Genomic DNA, 18,063 nt, shown 5'->3' with positions numbered 1-18,063 from the left:
TCAGTGTTATATGACACATTGACACATGAATGAATTATGTGAACTTTTATAAACATAGAGACTAATTTCTTTTTTGCTTACCCATAGAGTGATTAATAGCTTTTTAAAACTCAATAAGCTATTTATCAAAATCTCAAACCACATGGATAAAAATGCATTTTATCTAAAAAATAATTATACAACAATCAATTTTTTTTCACTAAATTTCTTTAAAAAATTTAATGAATTCTGTATTGTGGTGAATGAAAAAATGCAACCATTTATAAAATCACTATAATATTATTTTCTCTCTCTCTCTCTCTCTCTCTCTCTTTTTTTTCTTTTTTTTTCATCTCAATTTGTCTTAGGCATATCAATATAATTATTTCTTTTTGGGTGATTTCACTGAAGACTCATAAACTTTCATTTGATTTGACAAGTTCTTCAAACTTCAAAATCTCTTAATTTAGTCCCTTAAAATTTCAATTGTAATTAATTTAGAGCACTCCGTCAAATTTTAAACGTTAAATGACGTTTATATCATTTATTTTTTTATAAAATTTCAAAACTTATTTTTTTTATTTAAAAAAAATGAAAATTATGGATATTTTAGTTTTTTTTTTATATATATATTTTTAATGGCTAAATTTGACGGAAATTTAAATTAAAAATAATTAAAAATTTATGGGATTAAAGTGAGAAATTTAGAAATTGAAGAGATTTAGAAAGACATCCAAATCTTTTTTCTTAGCAAAGGAAATTAAGACGGACACCAACCAACAAAATGAAAATTAAAAGAAATATAACAAAAAGTATATATAGTCCAAAGGTCCCAAGTCCTCGAACTCTCCAGGGGGATCTTCCTCTGCAGTAGAGAAGTTCGGACCTGGGGTAGTGTCGCCGGAGGGATTCTACTACTCCGCTGCCACCAGAAATTTATGCGTCTCCATCTCTGCTGGTAAAGAGGCTTCAAACTCTGTGATTCTTGTTCAATTTCTTTGTTTGAAATCTTTTTGTCCCAGAGGGTCTGTTTCATTTTTTTTTTTTTTTCAGTTTTTTGTCTTTCATTTCTTTGTATCTTTTGGTTCCTGCAGATAAGAACGAAAAAAATCATTTTTTCCCCCTTTAAAGCTTCTATTTTGTTTTTTCTTTCTTTCTCTCTTTGGGAGAAGCAAATGGGTTACATAATTAATGAAATTCACTTAATTAGAAATTGCGAATTCGTCCAGTTTAGCAATCTATATTATCCTCTCCTTTAAAAGGTAGAATCTTTAACGTTGTAATCATATCATATGATATGTAACCATTTCAGAGCATGTAGATTTTTGTTTATTAGCAATAGTTTTCCGAGGCCCTGTTGCTGTTTTTGCTACAATAGGCATCTCATTATGAAGATTGCTTTTTTCCTATCAGATGGATCGGATGAATGCATCAAACCCAGATGTAAAAAATGTTGGAGCAGGTTGGACTGAAGGTAATCCCGAAGAAGTGGAGGGTCTTTGGCTTCAAGTTGATGAAATATTCACAAAGGTTAATACGGTGAGGTTTATCTAACATATTATTTCTAACTATGTTTAAGAATTTGAAATTCGTCATTTCATCTGTTTGTTCTTATATACTTGTCAGTTTTTCTTTTCCCTTTTTTTTCCCATTCATTCTAAGAGATTGACTGCCCTATGCTTGCTTTAATTGGAAATGAGGTGGGGCTGGCTTATGCCCAGGTCTTGGTCTGGTTACCATTGCTCTTCTCAAGTTCCAAAAGAGTAAAAATTTATAGTATACTCATTATATGCTGATCGTTCGACACATTAGAAGCACAGATAATAGCACAAATGTGCCCTATCCTCATAGGCGTGTTTGATATTAGCAATTCTCTGGCACTACTTGGAGACTGTCACACAAACATACATGTCTATGGTTTGTTTGGTTGGTAATAAGTGTCAGAGATGTGCTTGACAGTTTGAGATACCAGTATAGCTATCTTTGTACAAGAGGACCCGTTATGCTATAAATAATACAGAAGTGCCGTTTAAACTTAAATTACCACTGGAAGCCCTGTATCTCAAGTTGTGATACATAAATAGAAGTTTGAAGATTCTATCTTTTAGAGCCAGGAACATCTCTACCACCACATGAAAGAAAATACGCAACCTTCAGCCCCTTCACCATTCCCAGTTTTGACAATATAGTTATTACAATCACCTACACAGTCACCATATCAACATTGCCATGGCCCATTGGTTGTGATAGCCCTTCACCACCTCTGCCTTGACAGTTAATGGCAACCTGTCATCTCCATTACAACGACCAACTCCTACAACTTGTGAGCAGAAGCTACTGGCACCGTGTTATCACCTTTGGCACCATTGTTGCTGTCAATATTGCGGTGGGAGCAGATTCTTTACATTATCAGTTTGGAAACTTCATGTAATGTGAAAATATGAACTGTCCATTAATGTGAAGTTTACATGGTTCTCATATCAATTCCATCTGGGATCCACATAATTAGATGCTATGGATTGTACAATCCCGCAATTGTTGTATCACCGCCACCTTTGGTAACTGTTGCTACCACCATCATTATCACTATTTCCATCAGCTTTGCAATATCCAGCTTCTTACTTCTGCATCCTGCCACACTACACCACCACCAGTCTACCATCAACTTTGGCAATTCTGGGTAAAAATGAAGTTTCTGATGACTTTTGCACACAAACAGATTATTAATTACCATATCATCCATGTTTCTGATACTTTGAATCGGAAATACAGGAACTAAATTCTTACGTTTTACAAGATTCAAGCTTATTTAGTTCTCCACTTTTTTCTTTTTTAAATTCTGTACCATGATTCTTATTTGTTTTTATTTCGTTTAAGTGACCTGCTTCTGTAATTTGAATAATTACTAAGTTTTCAGACATTTCTAACTTGCAAATAAATTGATAAGTTTCATTGTTATACTTGTAGCTTGAGAAACAAGTAAATGAGGTGGAACAATTCTACTTGGCAAATGATAATAGCTCAATCATGAAGGACAAAGACAGTGACAAACATTTGACTAGTGTTAAGAAGCAGCAGCAGCAAGATACATCATGTAGGGAAGCACCTGCTTCAAAGAGAATGCAAGAGCTTATGCGCCAATTTGCCACAATATTGCGTCAGGCAAGCACCAATTCTTGTTGCATTTATCTATGTTGTAAAAACTCATGTAAATCATTAAGATATCAGTGAAATTTTTATTTAACAGCAGTTGTCAATTTCTTTTCAGGGATAGAATACTATGACTACAGACAATTGTGTATCTATAAGGTCCTACTTATGAATGATCTTGCATTTTTCTCACTGTAATCATTGTCATAATTGATACAGTTTAGACTTTTACTCCATTATTAATGTGATATCACATTTAATATTGTGCAAAGGCCTCTACCAAATCTTTGATGCTTGGCCTCATTAAAGAAGTTAGAAGAAGGATTTCAAATTGAAGTATCTTGTTCTTTTGTAGATTATGAGAGAATGGTTCATGCAATCAAATGAAAGACCAACCATCCTTTTGCCTAGCTTTTGTGGTTTAATAAATTAATGCAACCTACATGAATTTTTGATCTCCTTGCTTTAACATTGTTTGAGAAATATGAATCAACACCAGAAAGTTTCTATAAAAATCCACATTTTTTTAATGGCAAAAAGATATACTTTTATGATCAGATGATTATGAATTGTCTGAGCTGTTACTTCGAGTTTAGGTTTTAGATGAGTTGCATATGATTTATGAATAATCGGCTTCTTATACTAGAAGAAATTGAATGATATTTGTTGGAAATGTTACATTTACTAAATAATATGCTCTTAGTGATGAACCGTTTGTTATAAGTGAACTTTGAAGTGGATGATATTTTTCAAAATGCAAACACAAGGAGGACAACATAGCTCTTTTAAGGGATGAAAAATGGACTTCATATACTTGACATTAGGGCTAAATGCCTAAATTAATGCAAACAAAGCAACCTATTGAAATTGTGAAATTTATAGCTTGCTTTTTTCTCAGTTTCTTAAATCTCTACATGGTTTTTCTTACAATTGAATGTATTGCCTGTGGGAACTTTTTGATTGGATGCTTTGGGGCTCAAACAGTTATGTCAAGGATTTCTTAGGGGTAATTACTAGTTATTTTGATTTACTTGTCACATGTCAGATCACTCAGCACAAGTGGGCTTGGCCCTTTATGAAACCTGTAGATGTTGAAGGCCTTGGTTTGCATGACTATTATGAGGTGAAGCTTCTTTATCTATCAAAACTTTCTGATGGTATATTGATATGGTTATTAATTTGTGTACATATCGTATGTTCTACTTTCTTCTTTACATTCACTTATTATTTCTCTCTTTAAAAGATGTGAAGTGCTTGTGATGCAGGCAATGAGAAGCCAGTTTTTATTATAATTTAGTTTTAGAAGTCAAGGGTAATTTTTTTTACCTTATATTTTTGGTCATGTGCTGTACTTTTGGTCTATTTAGTCTCATTTTGGGATTTAATTTCTTGGTTTTATTAGTTACTAGTATGGGCTTATTAGTCAAAACCTTTTAAATCTAAGTCCTATTATAATTAGCTATTAGTCTTCTATTAGTATTAGGTATTAATCATCTATTTATTTGTGGATTTTATTTTGTTTTGTTTTAGTAGTTTTCTACTTGGTTTAGAAGTTATTTTAATTATTTTTCTGTTTTATTCTGTAAACCTAGCCTTTATAGGGGAGTGATTGGGAATAGCTATAAAAAGGCTTTTATGTATTCTAGCAAAAGAATAATAGCAATTATGCTCGTGGTTTGTGTGATGCAGAAGAAACTTTAAATGTGATGATTAGGATCTTTCTGTGTTTTTTAGAGAATATTGTCTTCTTCTTTTTTCTTTTAACTTCCAGCAGTTCTTCTGTAAATTATCTGACCTGTTTTTGCTTTGATTCATTTTCTATAATCCATACTGCATGAAACCCAAATCGCGCAATGATCAAATAGCTTCCAATCAACTCAAGAAGACCCAAATACCATCCCAGGTTACCCTTCACAGCCCTGGAACTACAACCCAAACCCTGAGTTTCATCTTCAAACCAAATCCTTCCCCTCCCCTAATTTAATCCCTAATTATTTTTTCAGCTTTTTCCACCATGAAACCCTGACCCAAACAACCCTAGTTTCCTTCAACCTTTTGTCCTACATCAGCTTGTTTCTTAATGTATAGAAGTTTGGTACTTATTAACTCTATTATAATTTTTTTTTTTTTTTTTGAAAAAAGTCAAACTTTTAAAATGTTGATAAGGATGATATGATAATAATTGTTTTGCATCTGCCGATCTTGTTGAATTTGGCTTGGTCATGGTTTTTGTATTGGATATTTGTATTTTATTTATTTATGTCCATCTTATGCCTTCAAAAAATTGTTTTGGGTTTTGCATACCAGGTTATTGAGAAGCCCATGGACTTCAGTACAATAGAAAAGAAAATGGAGGCTAAGGATGTTGCTGGGTATAAGAATGTGCGGGAGATCTATGCTGATGTGAGGTTGGTTTTTAAGAATGCAATGAAATATAATGATGAAAAAGATGATGTCCATGTGATGGCAAAAACTTTGCTGGAAAAGTTCGAGGAAAAATGGCTGCTGCTTTTGCCTAAAGTTGCTGAAGAGGTGAATTCCCAGTATGAGTACATTTACATAGGATATTATAAGTCTTTTGACAGTACTTTTTTCTATGGCTTCTGGATTGTCTATCTTTTAATTGTGGAGATACCTAGTAATCCTGCTTTATGGTTACTTCCCTACCTACATAATTTCAGGAAAAGAGACGAGCAGAGGAGGATGCAGAGGCAAGATTAAGTATGCAGGTCGCTCAGGAGGTTGCTTATTCCAACAAGGCTAAGGATTTAAGCAATGAGGTTTGTCGAAATTTCTTAGCCTCTTTATTAAGTGAAATATATAATTGAGAGGAAACTTTTTAAGCTCTTTCAAACTTTTTATTAGAAGGTTTAAATGACGAGTTGCTATAAGGAAGACCCATGTCTCCTTTGTGTCTTCCCAAAATTGATGTGGCTCTTAAAATTACCATTAGATTTGTGATACATTACTATTAAATTTTGATCCAATGATAATTTTAAAAGTCACATCAGTTTTGAAAAGACACGAGGAGGACATGGGGGTGACATTTAGCATTACTCTTGACATATAAAAGTAGAGTTAGTAGTTTGATATTATATGGTACATTCTTTGAACCTACCTAATTTGAAACCTTTTTCAGCTATATGAGTTTGATATGCACTTGAAGAATCTCAGAGAAATGGTTGTTCAGAAGTTCAGGTGTGTTTTAGAATCCTTCTCTACTTCAGTATATATTAAACCTGTTCTGGGTTCATATGTGTTGCATAGATTTGTTAAGTGTTTATTCATCACTAGTGTGGTTTTCTTTTCCTTATTCAAATTCTTAAGAAACCTTGCAATTGAGGTCAAGAATGCAATAGCTGGTGCTCCTTGACATAAAAAATATATCGAAAAGGAGTGAATCCAAAAATCTTGGATAGGCAATGTGAAGCCAAATATTCTTCTGACAGTTTGGTGCGTGCGTTTGTATAGATTTGTATTGGGTTATCTAATTGGAGTTTGCATGTCAGTTCTTTCTCCTTTTTTTTGGGGGGGGGGGGGGGGGGGGGGGGGAGCATCCTTTAGTTATTATGCTGATTGGGGGATCCATTATCTTAGGAAAATGTCGACTGAAGAGAAAAGAAACCTTGGGACAGCTCTTACGCAATTGACTCCTGAAGATCTGAGCAGGGCATTGGAGATTGTTGCCGAGACTAACCCAAGCTTCCAAGCCTCTGCCCAAGAGGTGGACCTCGACATGGATGCTCAGGTCATCATTTATTTATTTATTTGTTCATTTTTGTGGTTGGATTATCATTTATTGCTCTAGTTGCTCAAATATGTGATCGTTCTTTATCTCTCCTTTCTTTCCGCCTTTTTCCCTATGCAGAGTGAATATACATTACGTAGGTTGAAGGTTTTTGTGAAAGATAACCTAAAAGTCCATGGAAGGAGTTCTGAAGGTATCAGTGGCAACAATAAAGATAAAAATGAGAACAACAACAAGAACAACTCCAAAAGAAGAAGAGAGATCTGTGATGCTCTTGCGAAAACTGCTGTTAAAAGGACTAAAAAGCTCTCTAATTTGTGATCCGCCATTACAGCATGTACCTCAGTTTCTCTTTTTTGTTGCACTCCATGTGAATTTTCTTAGGTAGATCCTCTTGTTGCTGAGCTCTTTCTTTACCAGTCTGTACAGGTTTATTAGGCAGATGGGAAAATGTATTATTTGCTTTGGTCTAGGCTTTATTCTTGTGAGCAAGTCTTCTTGCTTAGGCCACATATTGGTTAGGGATGGCCGGGATACATATATAATATTCTCATTATATTTCTTAGCCTTGACTTTGTTTAAGAAGCAACATACTTATTAATGCCTGCAGAAATGTGTCTTAGATATGTCTTTTGCAGTGAAATGAATAGGCGACTTTTCAAGTGAGAATTAGAAGTTTACAATGTTTAGAGCGCAATGAATAGGTGGCTTTTCCAGTGGAAGTGAATGGAGATAAATAGATAATCCTATATCACCCTGATTTTATTTTATTTTTTCTTTTAAACTTGTTAAATGAATAGGTGAGTTGAATTTACTAGTAGTAAAAACAAAATGGATTGTTCAGCCGCATGCTTATCGTTCCGATGCGGAATGTGACAAAAGCCTTACCATGGTGCTGAAAATAGCCAAAGTGCCAGCTTCAAAAATCAATCAAACATATGAGATCTAACCGTTGGTTCTCTAAGATATTGATTAAGACTCATTCCATGAATTGATGGGAATGAGAAGGTGGGGAAAAGGGAAGGAAATACTGCTCCCTTTCCCTCATTTTCATCCAATGTTTTGGTCAGGTCAGGCCTCAGAATTGTGTACTGCCCGATTTGTCTCATGCATCGAGCATCCTTTGCATATAACTGAAGTAAGTACAGATTCTTCATTATGAAAAGCAACCTCAAATCATTTGGTGATAGCATCTGAATAATGACACAATAATACAGCCAACTATACCAACAGCTTTTCAGTACCTTCATGTTCAAGCTTACTTGCACTCGATTGACTAGAACACCCCTCAAATCTTACAGGACATGAGCCAACAACATTAGGCATATACGCTATTCAACCCAAAAATTTAAAATTAAAAAAACCCAAAAAAAAAAAAAAAAAGCATCTCCACTTATGGCATGTATACTATTAGACTGGTTGCTGTTTTATCTCTGGCCTAGTGCTTAATTAAGCAGATCCACCTATTCTCCCACCACCATATCAACAGTTTGACAAACTTTGTGGATGATCAAGCAAGATGTTGCATGAATGGCTAGAGTTTGGCCGATGGAAGTCATTGCATATGGAATGTATTTGGTTGTTTTGCTTGTGCAAGCATTTGAACAACTTCTCTCATGGTGGGGCGCTCAATGCTGCGCTCTTGAACACATAACATTGCCACGAAGAAGACTTGCTCTGCTTCATCTATTGGAATGTTACCCAATCGTCCATCCAGGATTTTCACCACTCCTTCTTTGCTTGAGTTGGTTTGCATCTTTGTCCATTGAACAATGTCTATTCCATCTTCCCCAAAATTACCAACTGGCCTTCTTCCTGTTATGAGCTCCAGCAGTACCACCCCGAAGCTGTACACGTCACTCTTTTCATCAACTTTCAATGTGTAAGCGTACTCTGTTACAGGAGACACAGAAAAAGAAAAAAGGACAAATATAATATTTAGAAGGGAGGAAAGAAAAATACTTGGAAGCCATTTTAGCATACACTAGAAAGAAGGGTAAATGGGTCTGTTCAATGTCGTGAAGTTTGAGTGGAATTTCATGACTCACCCCCCACTGTTCTTTTACAGGGAAAGAAACAGATTCAGCTCATCTCCCTAGTAAAGTTACTAACTCGAATGTGAAAAGGAAAAGATATTATGTGGTCTACGTCTGTAATCTCTACACATGTTTGTCTTTCTGGGGTTTAGGGAAAGTAAAGCTTAGATCCCAATCTGGATTCTTAAGGGAGTATTCTTTGGATATCTGTGCATTTTGTTATGTTTTTAGTTATGGGTTTTGGTCAAAAAGGTTGGTAGTAATTGGCTTGAAGTTGAACGAACATGGGATTATGGTTTCAACTTTCAAGACATGCAAAGCTCATAGCGCATTACTGTGAGACTGCGGGCAAAAGAAAAAGCAAAAGGCAGAATTTTCCTTTGTGTTAGTGGAGCCTTTACCCTTCTCGGACTGCACAGTACTCTGCTTTCTACTTCGGTCCCAAGAAAAGTATATGCTACATTTTTATGCAGAGTGGCGGGAGAAGTATATCCTATTGATCTACTTGTTATTTTTGGTCCTACTACAATTCTTAGAATATGAATGAAAGCAACCTCTTTTCCGGGACCCCCGGCCCACGGTGGCCGACTCATTTCACCAAGTCAAAGACTCAATTTTTAACTGCTTAATCTAAAAGGGTGTAAGAGATTTGATCTGATGAAGCTAAAGCCATGAATATTAATGTCTCATACCTGGAGCAATATAGCCGTAAGAGCCGGCAATTGCAGACATGCACTCAGAGTTTCCAGTGTCTTGTAAGAACTTGGCGAGTCCAAAATCTGCTACATGAGCTTCAAAATCGGAGTCAAGTAAAATGTTGTTGGACTTGACATCTCGATGGAGAATTAGAGGAGAACAATCATGGTGCAAGTAACAAAGCCCCCTTGCTGCTTCAATGGCTATTTTCACTCTAGTTTCCCACTTGAGATACCCACCTCTCTTCCCATGCAGAACTTCACCTAGACTTCCATTTGGCATGTACTCATAAACAAGCAAATTGGTCTCTTTATTTGAACAAAATGCCAGCAACCGCACAATATTCCTGTGACGGATTTTACCTAGTGTACGGACTTCTGCTGAGAGACCATTATCATGGGAAGAGCCTCTGCTTATTCCCAACAGCTTCTTCACAGCTACTTGCTCCCCATTCGGCATAATTCCTCTGTATACAATCCCAGCTCCACCTCTTCCTATAACATTGTTGTCCTTTATGCATTCTAGTATTTCTTCACTTCCAAATTCCAGCTTCTGGAATGCCGTCAGCTTCCACAAATTTGAATTTCTTACCTTTCTGGTCTTGATGATTGCTAGAGTAACAAATACCAATGAGCATAGAAAGAGCCCCAGAACAAAAATAAGTTTATATTTTCCGGGAACTTGAGGCCTGGTGCCACCATGGTTGTGAGATTGTAATGGTGAGCTTGAGAAATAGTTGCACGGGATCAAGTAAGAACCACAGAGCTGAGGGTTGCTAGTAAAGGATGTGGAGTTGAAGACTAAATATTGCCCTGTTTCAGGTATTGGACCAGAGAAGTTGTTATAGGAGAAATCTGCAGTAGTTAAGCTCTTCATGGACCCAATTTCCTTGGGGAGGCTCTGGTTAAGGTGGTTCCATGAGACATTGAGATAATTTAATATGTGAATTTGAGCAATTTGAACTGGGATTGGGCCTGAGAGTTGGTTTTGGCTCAAATCTAAAGAAGTCAACAACAGACAATTACCAATTTCAGGTGGAACTCTACCTGAAAAGTTGTTTCTACTCATATCCAAATTTAGGACTTTCTTCAACCGGCCTATGTCAGATGGGATTTCTCCTGTGAGTCGGTTTCCGTTTAGTCGAAGAATCTGCAAGCTGGGGAAATTCCCAATGGAAGCAGGAAGAGACCCAGACAAGCGATTATTGGAAAGATTTAGCTGGACAAGTTTTGAAGGTACCTTGCTGGTGTCTTGAGGAAGTGGCCCACTAAGATAGTTGTTAAATAACTCCATGAGTGATAGCTCTGGCAAGTGAAGAAATCCTTTTGGTATTGACCCACTCAAATAATTATGTCCAATTCGAACTCTTTGGAGCGTGTCACATTGACCAAGATCATCAGGCAAAGGACCAAACAGAAAATTGTGTTGTAGAATCAAGATAGTCAACTTCCTTCCAAAGCATAGAGTTTTAGGGACCAATCCAGTGAGCTTATTGGTTGACAAATCAAGCTCAATTAGTCTACCATTCTGACCAAGCTTTGAAGGAATGGCTCCAGTAAAGTTATTCTGCCACATTTTTAGGACTTCTAACTTGGGTAGTTCTGCAATGGCATGAGGGATCTCCCCAAGAAATTTATTGATGAATAAGTTCAAGAGGGTAAGCTCACGGAGGCCTGAGAACTCTGCTGGGATAGCTCCTGTCAGTGCATTATTTGAAAGATCAAGAGTTTTCAGGCTGCTCAAATTCCCCAGTTGGGGAGGAATCCGACCACTTAGCTGATTTATTTGCAAGAACATGGTGTCTAACATGTTTAGATTGCCCAACTCTGGAGGAATTGGACCCTCCAAGCCACAACTTGCAAGGTCTAGATGAAGCAGATTGATCAGCTTGCCCAACTCTGGTGGGATTCCGCCGTCGAAGTCGTTGTAATAGCCCAAGAGAAGATAGTTGATATTAGTGAGATTCCCAAGTTCACTGGGTATGACACCACCCAGTGAGTTTCCTGCAAGTGAAAGATAATTGAGCTGCTTCATATCTCCATAGCTTGGAGGGATTATCCCAGTGAAGAAGTTCCCGCCAAAGTCCAAACGCTGCAGCTCGGGAAGTTGAGTGACACCCAAAGGAAGTGAGGCATTGAAATTGTTATTATAAGCGTCTAGCACTGCAAGCTCTTTCAACTGAGAGAATTCCCAGTTCAAATCGCCACTGAACATATTGTTGGAGATGTTGAGGAATTGAAGTCTTTCTAGCTTGTGAATATCTGGTGGGAATGAACCTGAGAAACTGTTACCAGCAACTGAAAGATTAACAAGGGCTCTTAGTTCCGTGAGTGCAGGTGACAGAGAGCCAGAGATGTTGGAATTGGATATGTCTAGTGAAACTACTACTCTGTTCATGCTGTCGCAGAGGACGCCAGTCCAAGAACAGAGGGATAAGTAGTTTGATGCATTCCAGCTATTTAGAGAAGGATTGAAGGACTCAAAATCTTGTTTGAGAGAAACCAGGATTGCAGCTTGCCTTTTTAGAGATGGGTTATGTGAAGAAACAGGATGAAAAGATGTAAGAAACGCAAGAATTAGAAAAGAGAGGAAGACAGACCTCATCATATCAGAAGCAGCCATGAGAAACTCTATTTTACAGGAAGTGAGTTCCAGAGAAACAAGCTCCTTTTTTTTTTTTTTTAATCAGATTGAAGAACAGAAAGACCACATTTCATAGAGTTGTATTGAGCTTACAGGAGCACAGCCATGGACTGATGGACAGAAACAAGACAGAGGAGCTAATGAAGTGAAGCCATGAAAGACGAGCTAATGAAATGCAGGGCAAAGTGGTATATTAGCAGCATCCAAGGTCCTTCTCTCCCTCACTCAGACACGGTGGTGGTATTTTTAAGTTTTCATCTTTCACTTTACAAAAAGAAAAAGCAAAAGCAATGTTTGCATAAAGATGGATATAACAGCAGACCGTTTGATCAATACTAATATCCAGAAAAAAAAAATTCCGTTGCTTTTCAAGCAAATTACAAAGAAGGCCCTGCTTTCCTTTCTTAACTATTGAATCGAGAGGGACGAAGAAGTCAGATTTTTTATTTGAATAATGAATATTCAATACTAGAGGTCTTTGACCCAAATGAGAATGTAAAGGAAAATCATAAGCACGAAACCACTATTTGATATACTTTCTTCTGCATTATAATTAATGCATACAAGAGTTGGTTTATTATAATGTAGAGGACTTGCGGCGTTCCACTTCCTTCCATTATTATTTTTCTCGTTTTATTATTATTATTATTATTATTATTTTGTTTGCCAATGTTCATCATAATAGCTTGGATCACCAGTTTGAATCACACCCTAATCATCATTATGGCTTACAATGTATCATTTGCGTTAAGAGTAGCAGCCTAATCAGCCTCGTACACATTCATAATGCTCTACAAGAATGCATTTAATTCATTAAGTGATGGGTAATCAATTAAGGAAATGCATGGTGTTCTTCTAGTCCTAGGCTTACTTGATTTTTAGAATATAACATCCACCTAAAACCAAACGTAATGCTGTGAATGAAAGAAATAACTTTTACTTTATGGGCTCTTTAGATTTGGAGAGGAATTATGACAAGAGTTAAATTAGGGGAAGAAGATAAACTTCCATTATTCTGTGTCTTTTGAGGTGGAAAGTTGACACCCTGGGTCTCCGGGTCCATCTTGGTTCCTTTGTTATTTGCGTAGGAATAAGACCAAGAACTAGTGCTAACGTAGGATCAACGCCCCTCTCTCACTTTAGAGCTTAGAAGGCACTGGAAAAAGAAAAAGCTAGATTGCTTGGTTTGGACTTTGGAGCATGCATGTTGGGATTCATCACTCTTTTTCTTTCTTTCTTTCTTTCTTTCTCCCTCTTCTGTGTGAATCTCTTTTCTTTTTTCTTTGTTTTTGGGTGAATGAATGACTTAGACTAGTTCAGTTGGGAAGCAAATGAATGAGTATAACAAGGGGCTCCATGTTGGAGACGTCTACTGTTGTGTTTTCAGAAGAGTGCTTTTTTCCTTTGAAGGGAGTATAATAATAATGGAGCACGCTGCCATGGATGATGGAGCCTTTGAGCAATTAATACAATTAAAGAGGTGAAATGATCATATCAACCAAAATGCTTGCATGAAATTATAAAACATAAGCACTCATTCATCTTCCACAAAATACTGCCTTTTGAGCTCCTTGTAGGGCAGACTGTTTCCATACCTCTAAACATTTGATGATGTTGTCTTATGGGAGGGAGGATGGTCATCATCATCAATGTCATCACTCCATGGAATCTTCCCTCATCTTTTTACCCAATATTTCATCTGGATCATTTCATTCAATAACGGCCAATTCTCCACTTGGGAAAAATCACCATTGTTTGACTCATGAAAATGTCAAAAGAAAAAAAAAAGTTAAATATCACCATGGTTTGAATTATTATTTTTTATTTTATTTTTTAAAACATCAATGTTAAGGGTATGATTGTAACTTTATATACTTCCGTTATCAACTTGTCTAATAATAGGATGGAGCTCTTGCAATACAAATGTGCCTAAGCACCTAATAGTAAAATTAGAAACTGAAAATCTTGGACTCAATTTCCAAAAGGATCAAAATAAAAAGTGTTGTTTTCATATTTTTCCAAAAAAAAGAAAAAGAAAAAAGAAGTCTTATGTAAAGAAATTAATGGTACATCTTTAAACATATTAATTCTATTTTATTAAAAATTAAAAAAAAAAAAAAAAAAAGAACATGTGTGAGGTTGAGGTGGAACCATATTTTTAAGAAAAAAATTTTAAGATGCTCGATCGGCCTAAAAGAAAGTTAGTAGCACGATGCAAGACTTAGAGTGCACCACAGTGAAGTTACAATTACGTGAATGTGTGATTATTACTAAGTTTGTCATACTAAGTGTATTTAGAAGTTAATCAGCTGGTCATGACACATGCGGTCACAGGTGCTGCTAGGTTCTCGAAGGTTGGATCACACAACCTCATGATTGACCTTATGCTTCCATAAATATTTTTTCATGACATCCATAGTAGTGGTTTATGAGTTCTCTATAGGTTCATAATAGGTAACTTTTGCGCGTCTAAGGCTTTAAAGTTAACAAATCGGGCCCTCTCGAGTCTGAGGTGTTACAATTTAACTTTCTTCACAGTTTGATTCTTAATTTTTGTTTTCAACTCAATAAATGGGAAAATGAGTATAAAGAGGGGGTCTTTCTCACTCCTAATTCTAATAAAGAAAAAAAAAAGGGGTATTCTTGGGAATGTTTCCAAACGCCAAATGGAAACGACTCATTTTGCAATTTGGTGTGCTCCAAAATTTGCACATCTTAAAATCTTAATGTAAATCACTTCTCAAAGAGTAGCAGCTGTTGATATATGTGAATGATGATGGGGACACAATTCCAACTGCGAATAGGTGCCTTTGTTTGATGGCCAAAATGGTTAGTAGAGAATCTCACTCTAAAAGAAAAATGGGCTGCAAATGCAAGTAGAGCAGCTTGAGCCGCAGCCATGATATTTCTCAAATGATAACTAAGAACAATTGTAGCAACACAAAAAAGAGGACGAATTGAAGTACCTCATCGAAATTTACCTTCAAAAAGCCAGCATTTCGCAGATGGGGGACTAGTCACTTACGGGAGGGAATGAGATTTTTCCAAGTATGGAGGTGAGCTTTAGAGCTTATTTGAGATTGTACAAGCGAGCTTAAAAAGTACTTTTAGTTGCTAAAAAACTGTGCCAAATAAAAAGTTGGTACATTTAGTAAAAAAACTCCAAAAATATAATCTGAAGTAACAAGAGCATAGATTTCAACACTTTCGTTTTCGGGACACATCATGAGTGTTTGATGGAACCTAAGAGGGACTCCAAAGTGACGAGCACATCACTTTTCTTCTTAGAAAGCTCTATTGCATGAAAGTGATGAACACTTCACTTTTCTTCTTCGAAAAATAACCCACAGTTTTTTTTTAATAAATGCTAGAAAATAATGAGCACCACCCTTTGATGGAACTTTAAAGGAACCCAAAAAATCATATTAATGTATATATTTGGACACCACTCTATTCCAAAAGCTTAATTTAATGGGTTTGTGTGATCCACTTATGCATTTCTTATTGAAGAGCCCCTATAAGAAGAGCCCCTACCATGCAGATGGGCTACAAAAGTGGTGTTTTGCAGCATCTTACTACCTTGTGACACTTCATCCATTTAAGAAAATTGCAAAAAACCAAAATGAGAACAAACACAGCAAATCAAAGAGAAAAAATACCAACACTACCCCTGCCCGCCGAACCCAGCAGACCCACGGCGTGGGTTTGGTGAGACCCACCGAAAAACAACTGGAAAACATAAAACCAACCTCAAAAATCGATTTTAATGCCTCAAAAATCAATTCTAATGCCTCAAAAGACGATTCTAATGTCTCAAAAATTGATTATAATGCCTTAAAACTTATTTTTTGATTCAAAACTAAATCTTAGAGGGGAAGGTTAACCCTTTAGGAATTTTATTATCCTAAAGAGATCACCCTCAAGCTGCTGCCGTGACCCATCCGTTGGTCACGACCAACGTTTCAGTAGAAGGAAGAAGAAGAAAGAAGAAGAAATGGGAGCTGAGTTGTCGGCTGGAAGGAAGAATTGGAAGAGAAGAAGAAATGGAAAGAAGAAGAGAAGAAATAAGGAAAAATCTAGTGTTTTAGGCTGTATGATAGTTGTGCATTTTTCCTATGTGTCAATCTCCTACTGAGGGCTGCAAAAGTGGTCTTTTGCAGCCCATCCGCATTGAAGTTAAACTCTTCTTATTGCTCCTTCAGCACTAATTAAGGCAATTCTAATCAATCGAATCATAATTTCTTTTTCGATTTCAGAAACGACATTAAGGAGCAGTGCCAATCGTGCAAATTAAAGTGCAGGCCCAGAAATAAGTGTTGATAATGTATATGGTGGGTAATTTAGGAAAGCAATTGAAATTAAAGGCATCAATTAAGCTGAGGCGTACTGTGGAAGAAACATGCAGAAAGCAAGAATATACGGAAGAGTTTTGATCGAGTGCTGCTGCCAAATGCCAATGGCCAAAAGGGGGATGTAATAAATGGATTCTGCTTCACACTTATTTTACCTACAGAATCATGTGCATGCAATGCATAATAAGAACTATGACATGATAAAGGCATGCATATGCGTGCATGCATGCATGCTGATTCATCCAAAAAGATGAATGCAAAATAGGAAAAGTAAATAAATATAAGGGAACACAATTAGCAAGACTTTGATTTTAGAAAATCGTATCCATGACACAATAAGGCTTGCTAGATTCTTGTAATGAGGAGTCAAATAGTTTCTTTTTTGTTGGATAAGGAGATCAGAGTAAGAATACAGACAAGTTGTATCTTCTGACTTGTTAAGATAATTATTAGGGAACTTTTAACACGTCAATTTCGTCACAGATGAAGAGCATGACATATATATATGTTTTCTTTTACTTAATTTGTTAGAAAACATGTTGTTGTGGAAGTTGGGGTGTGCACTAGTAATTGATCAAAGGAAGAGGACAAACAAAATTGTATCTGATCTGATCTGATCTGATATTGCATCACCAGATTTTCCATGAATCATTAACGTCTTTATTAAAGTGGCTTTGACATTTGTTCTACTTTAATTTATAAACCAATGTAGTGGTATCTTTAAAGTGCAAGTGTGAGACGTACAAGATGCTCATCGATCCAAGGCAGCTGGGGTGTGGTTTGCAATTGATATATGTGCATGCCTAAATGAATCTCCAATTAATGGATTCTCAAGCCCCTCAACATCTGTGGAACCTCCACTTTATACAAACTACCCAACTGAGATCATCCATGTCACTTAATTTGCTCCAATCTCAACCTTCTCTTTTCTCTTACCAACCAAAACCTGTCGGTCACTAGAGATATCATGGGATGGCAGCTTCATATCTTTAGGGGCCCACATGTCCGTTAATTTGTTTTATACGATGATCTCTTCTTGATCATAATCCTCGTAAAGCAGAGAGGAGAAATGAAGCAGTAATTAATCAAATTAATTAAGAATTCATTTGAGACCCAGAGACTGTTAATGGTGGGTGGCGGCACTTTGCTCAAAGCTTAAGCTACATTGCCGGCTCAACCGAAGTTGTGACTTGTCATCCGAAAGAGATGGAGGAGACAACTTCGTATCTTCTTAGGGTCCACACGTGGAACATGGCTGATCACTCGTTTAGTTTTTGGGTGCTTGCCTATTCGATTGATTAGGATATATAGCCATAATGGACGTTACTTTGCTAATTAAAAAGTCTACACTCTTGCTTATATATGGAAAATTTGTCTTCAAGTTATTACTTAAACCAAAATATTACTTAAGACGATAGTTATATTTGTTTAAATGTTTTAGGAAGTGTTTTTTATTTTT

At 36.4% G+C, this 18,063-nt stretch overlaps 2 protein-coding genes across 3 annotated transcripts; one reads left to right on the top strand and one right to left on the bottom strand.

Annotated features, from left to right (window-relative positions):
* The first annotated feature begins 800 nt into the window (after positions 1-800).
* Positions 801-7,503, top strand: IMB1 (Transcription factor GTE6). 2 transcript variants are annotated; one of them, XM_059583739.2, is made up of 9 exons: positions 801-937; positions 1,393-1,518; positions 2,947-3,141; positions 4,175-4,252; positions 5,437-5,661; positions 5,811-5,909; positions 6,269-6,327; positions 6,727-6,877; positions 6,998-7,503. In XM_059583739.2, exons 2-9 carry the CDS (start codon positions 1,393-1,395, stop codon positions 7,196-7,198), a joined length of 1,134 nt encoding a protein of 377 aa, XP_059439722.2. In that variant the 5' UTR covers positions 801-937; the 3' UTR covers positions 7,199-7,503. The 2 variants fall into 2 exon arrangements, with proteins under 2 accessions (XP_059439722.2, XP_088369909.1); XM_088513783.1 differs by lacking the exons at positions 801-937; positions 1,393-1,518 and having other exon boundaries at positions 3,051-3,141; positions 3,248-4,252.
* Positions 7,504-8,007: 504 nt separating this feature from the next.
* Positions 8,008-12,460, bottom strand: BAM3 (Leucine-rich receptor-like protein kinase family protein). Its single transcript, XM_059583498.2, has 2 exons — positions 9,606-12,460; positions 8,008-8,770 (listed from the first exon to the last, which is right to left on the bottom strand). Exons 1-2 carry the CDS (start codon positions 12,229-12,231, stop codon positions 8,433-8,435), a joined length of 2,964 nt encoding a protein of 987 aa, XP_059439481.1. The 5' UTR covers positions 12,232-12,460; the 3' UTR covers positions 8,008-8,432.
* Between the last annotated feature and the right edge of the window lie 5,603 nt (positions 12,461-18,063).

The sequence above is a fragment of the Corylus avellana genome, chromosome 1, assembly GCF_965113065.1.
Source record: "Corylus avellana chromosome 1, dhCorAvel1.hap1.2, whole genome shotgun sequence".
NCBI lineage: Eukaryota > Viridiplantae > Streptophyta > Magnoliopsida > Fagales > Betulaceae > Corylus > Corylus avellana.
Note: the sequence above shows the minus strand (reverse complement) of the source record. Positions and strands in the feature narration are given on the sequence as shown.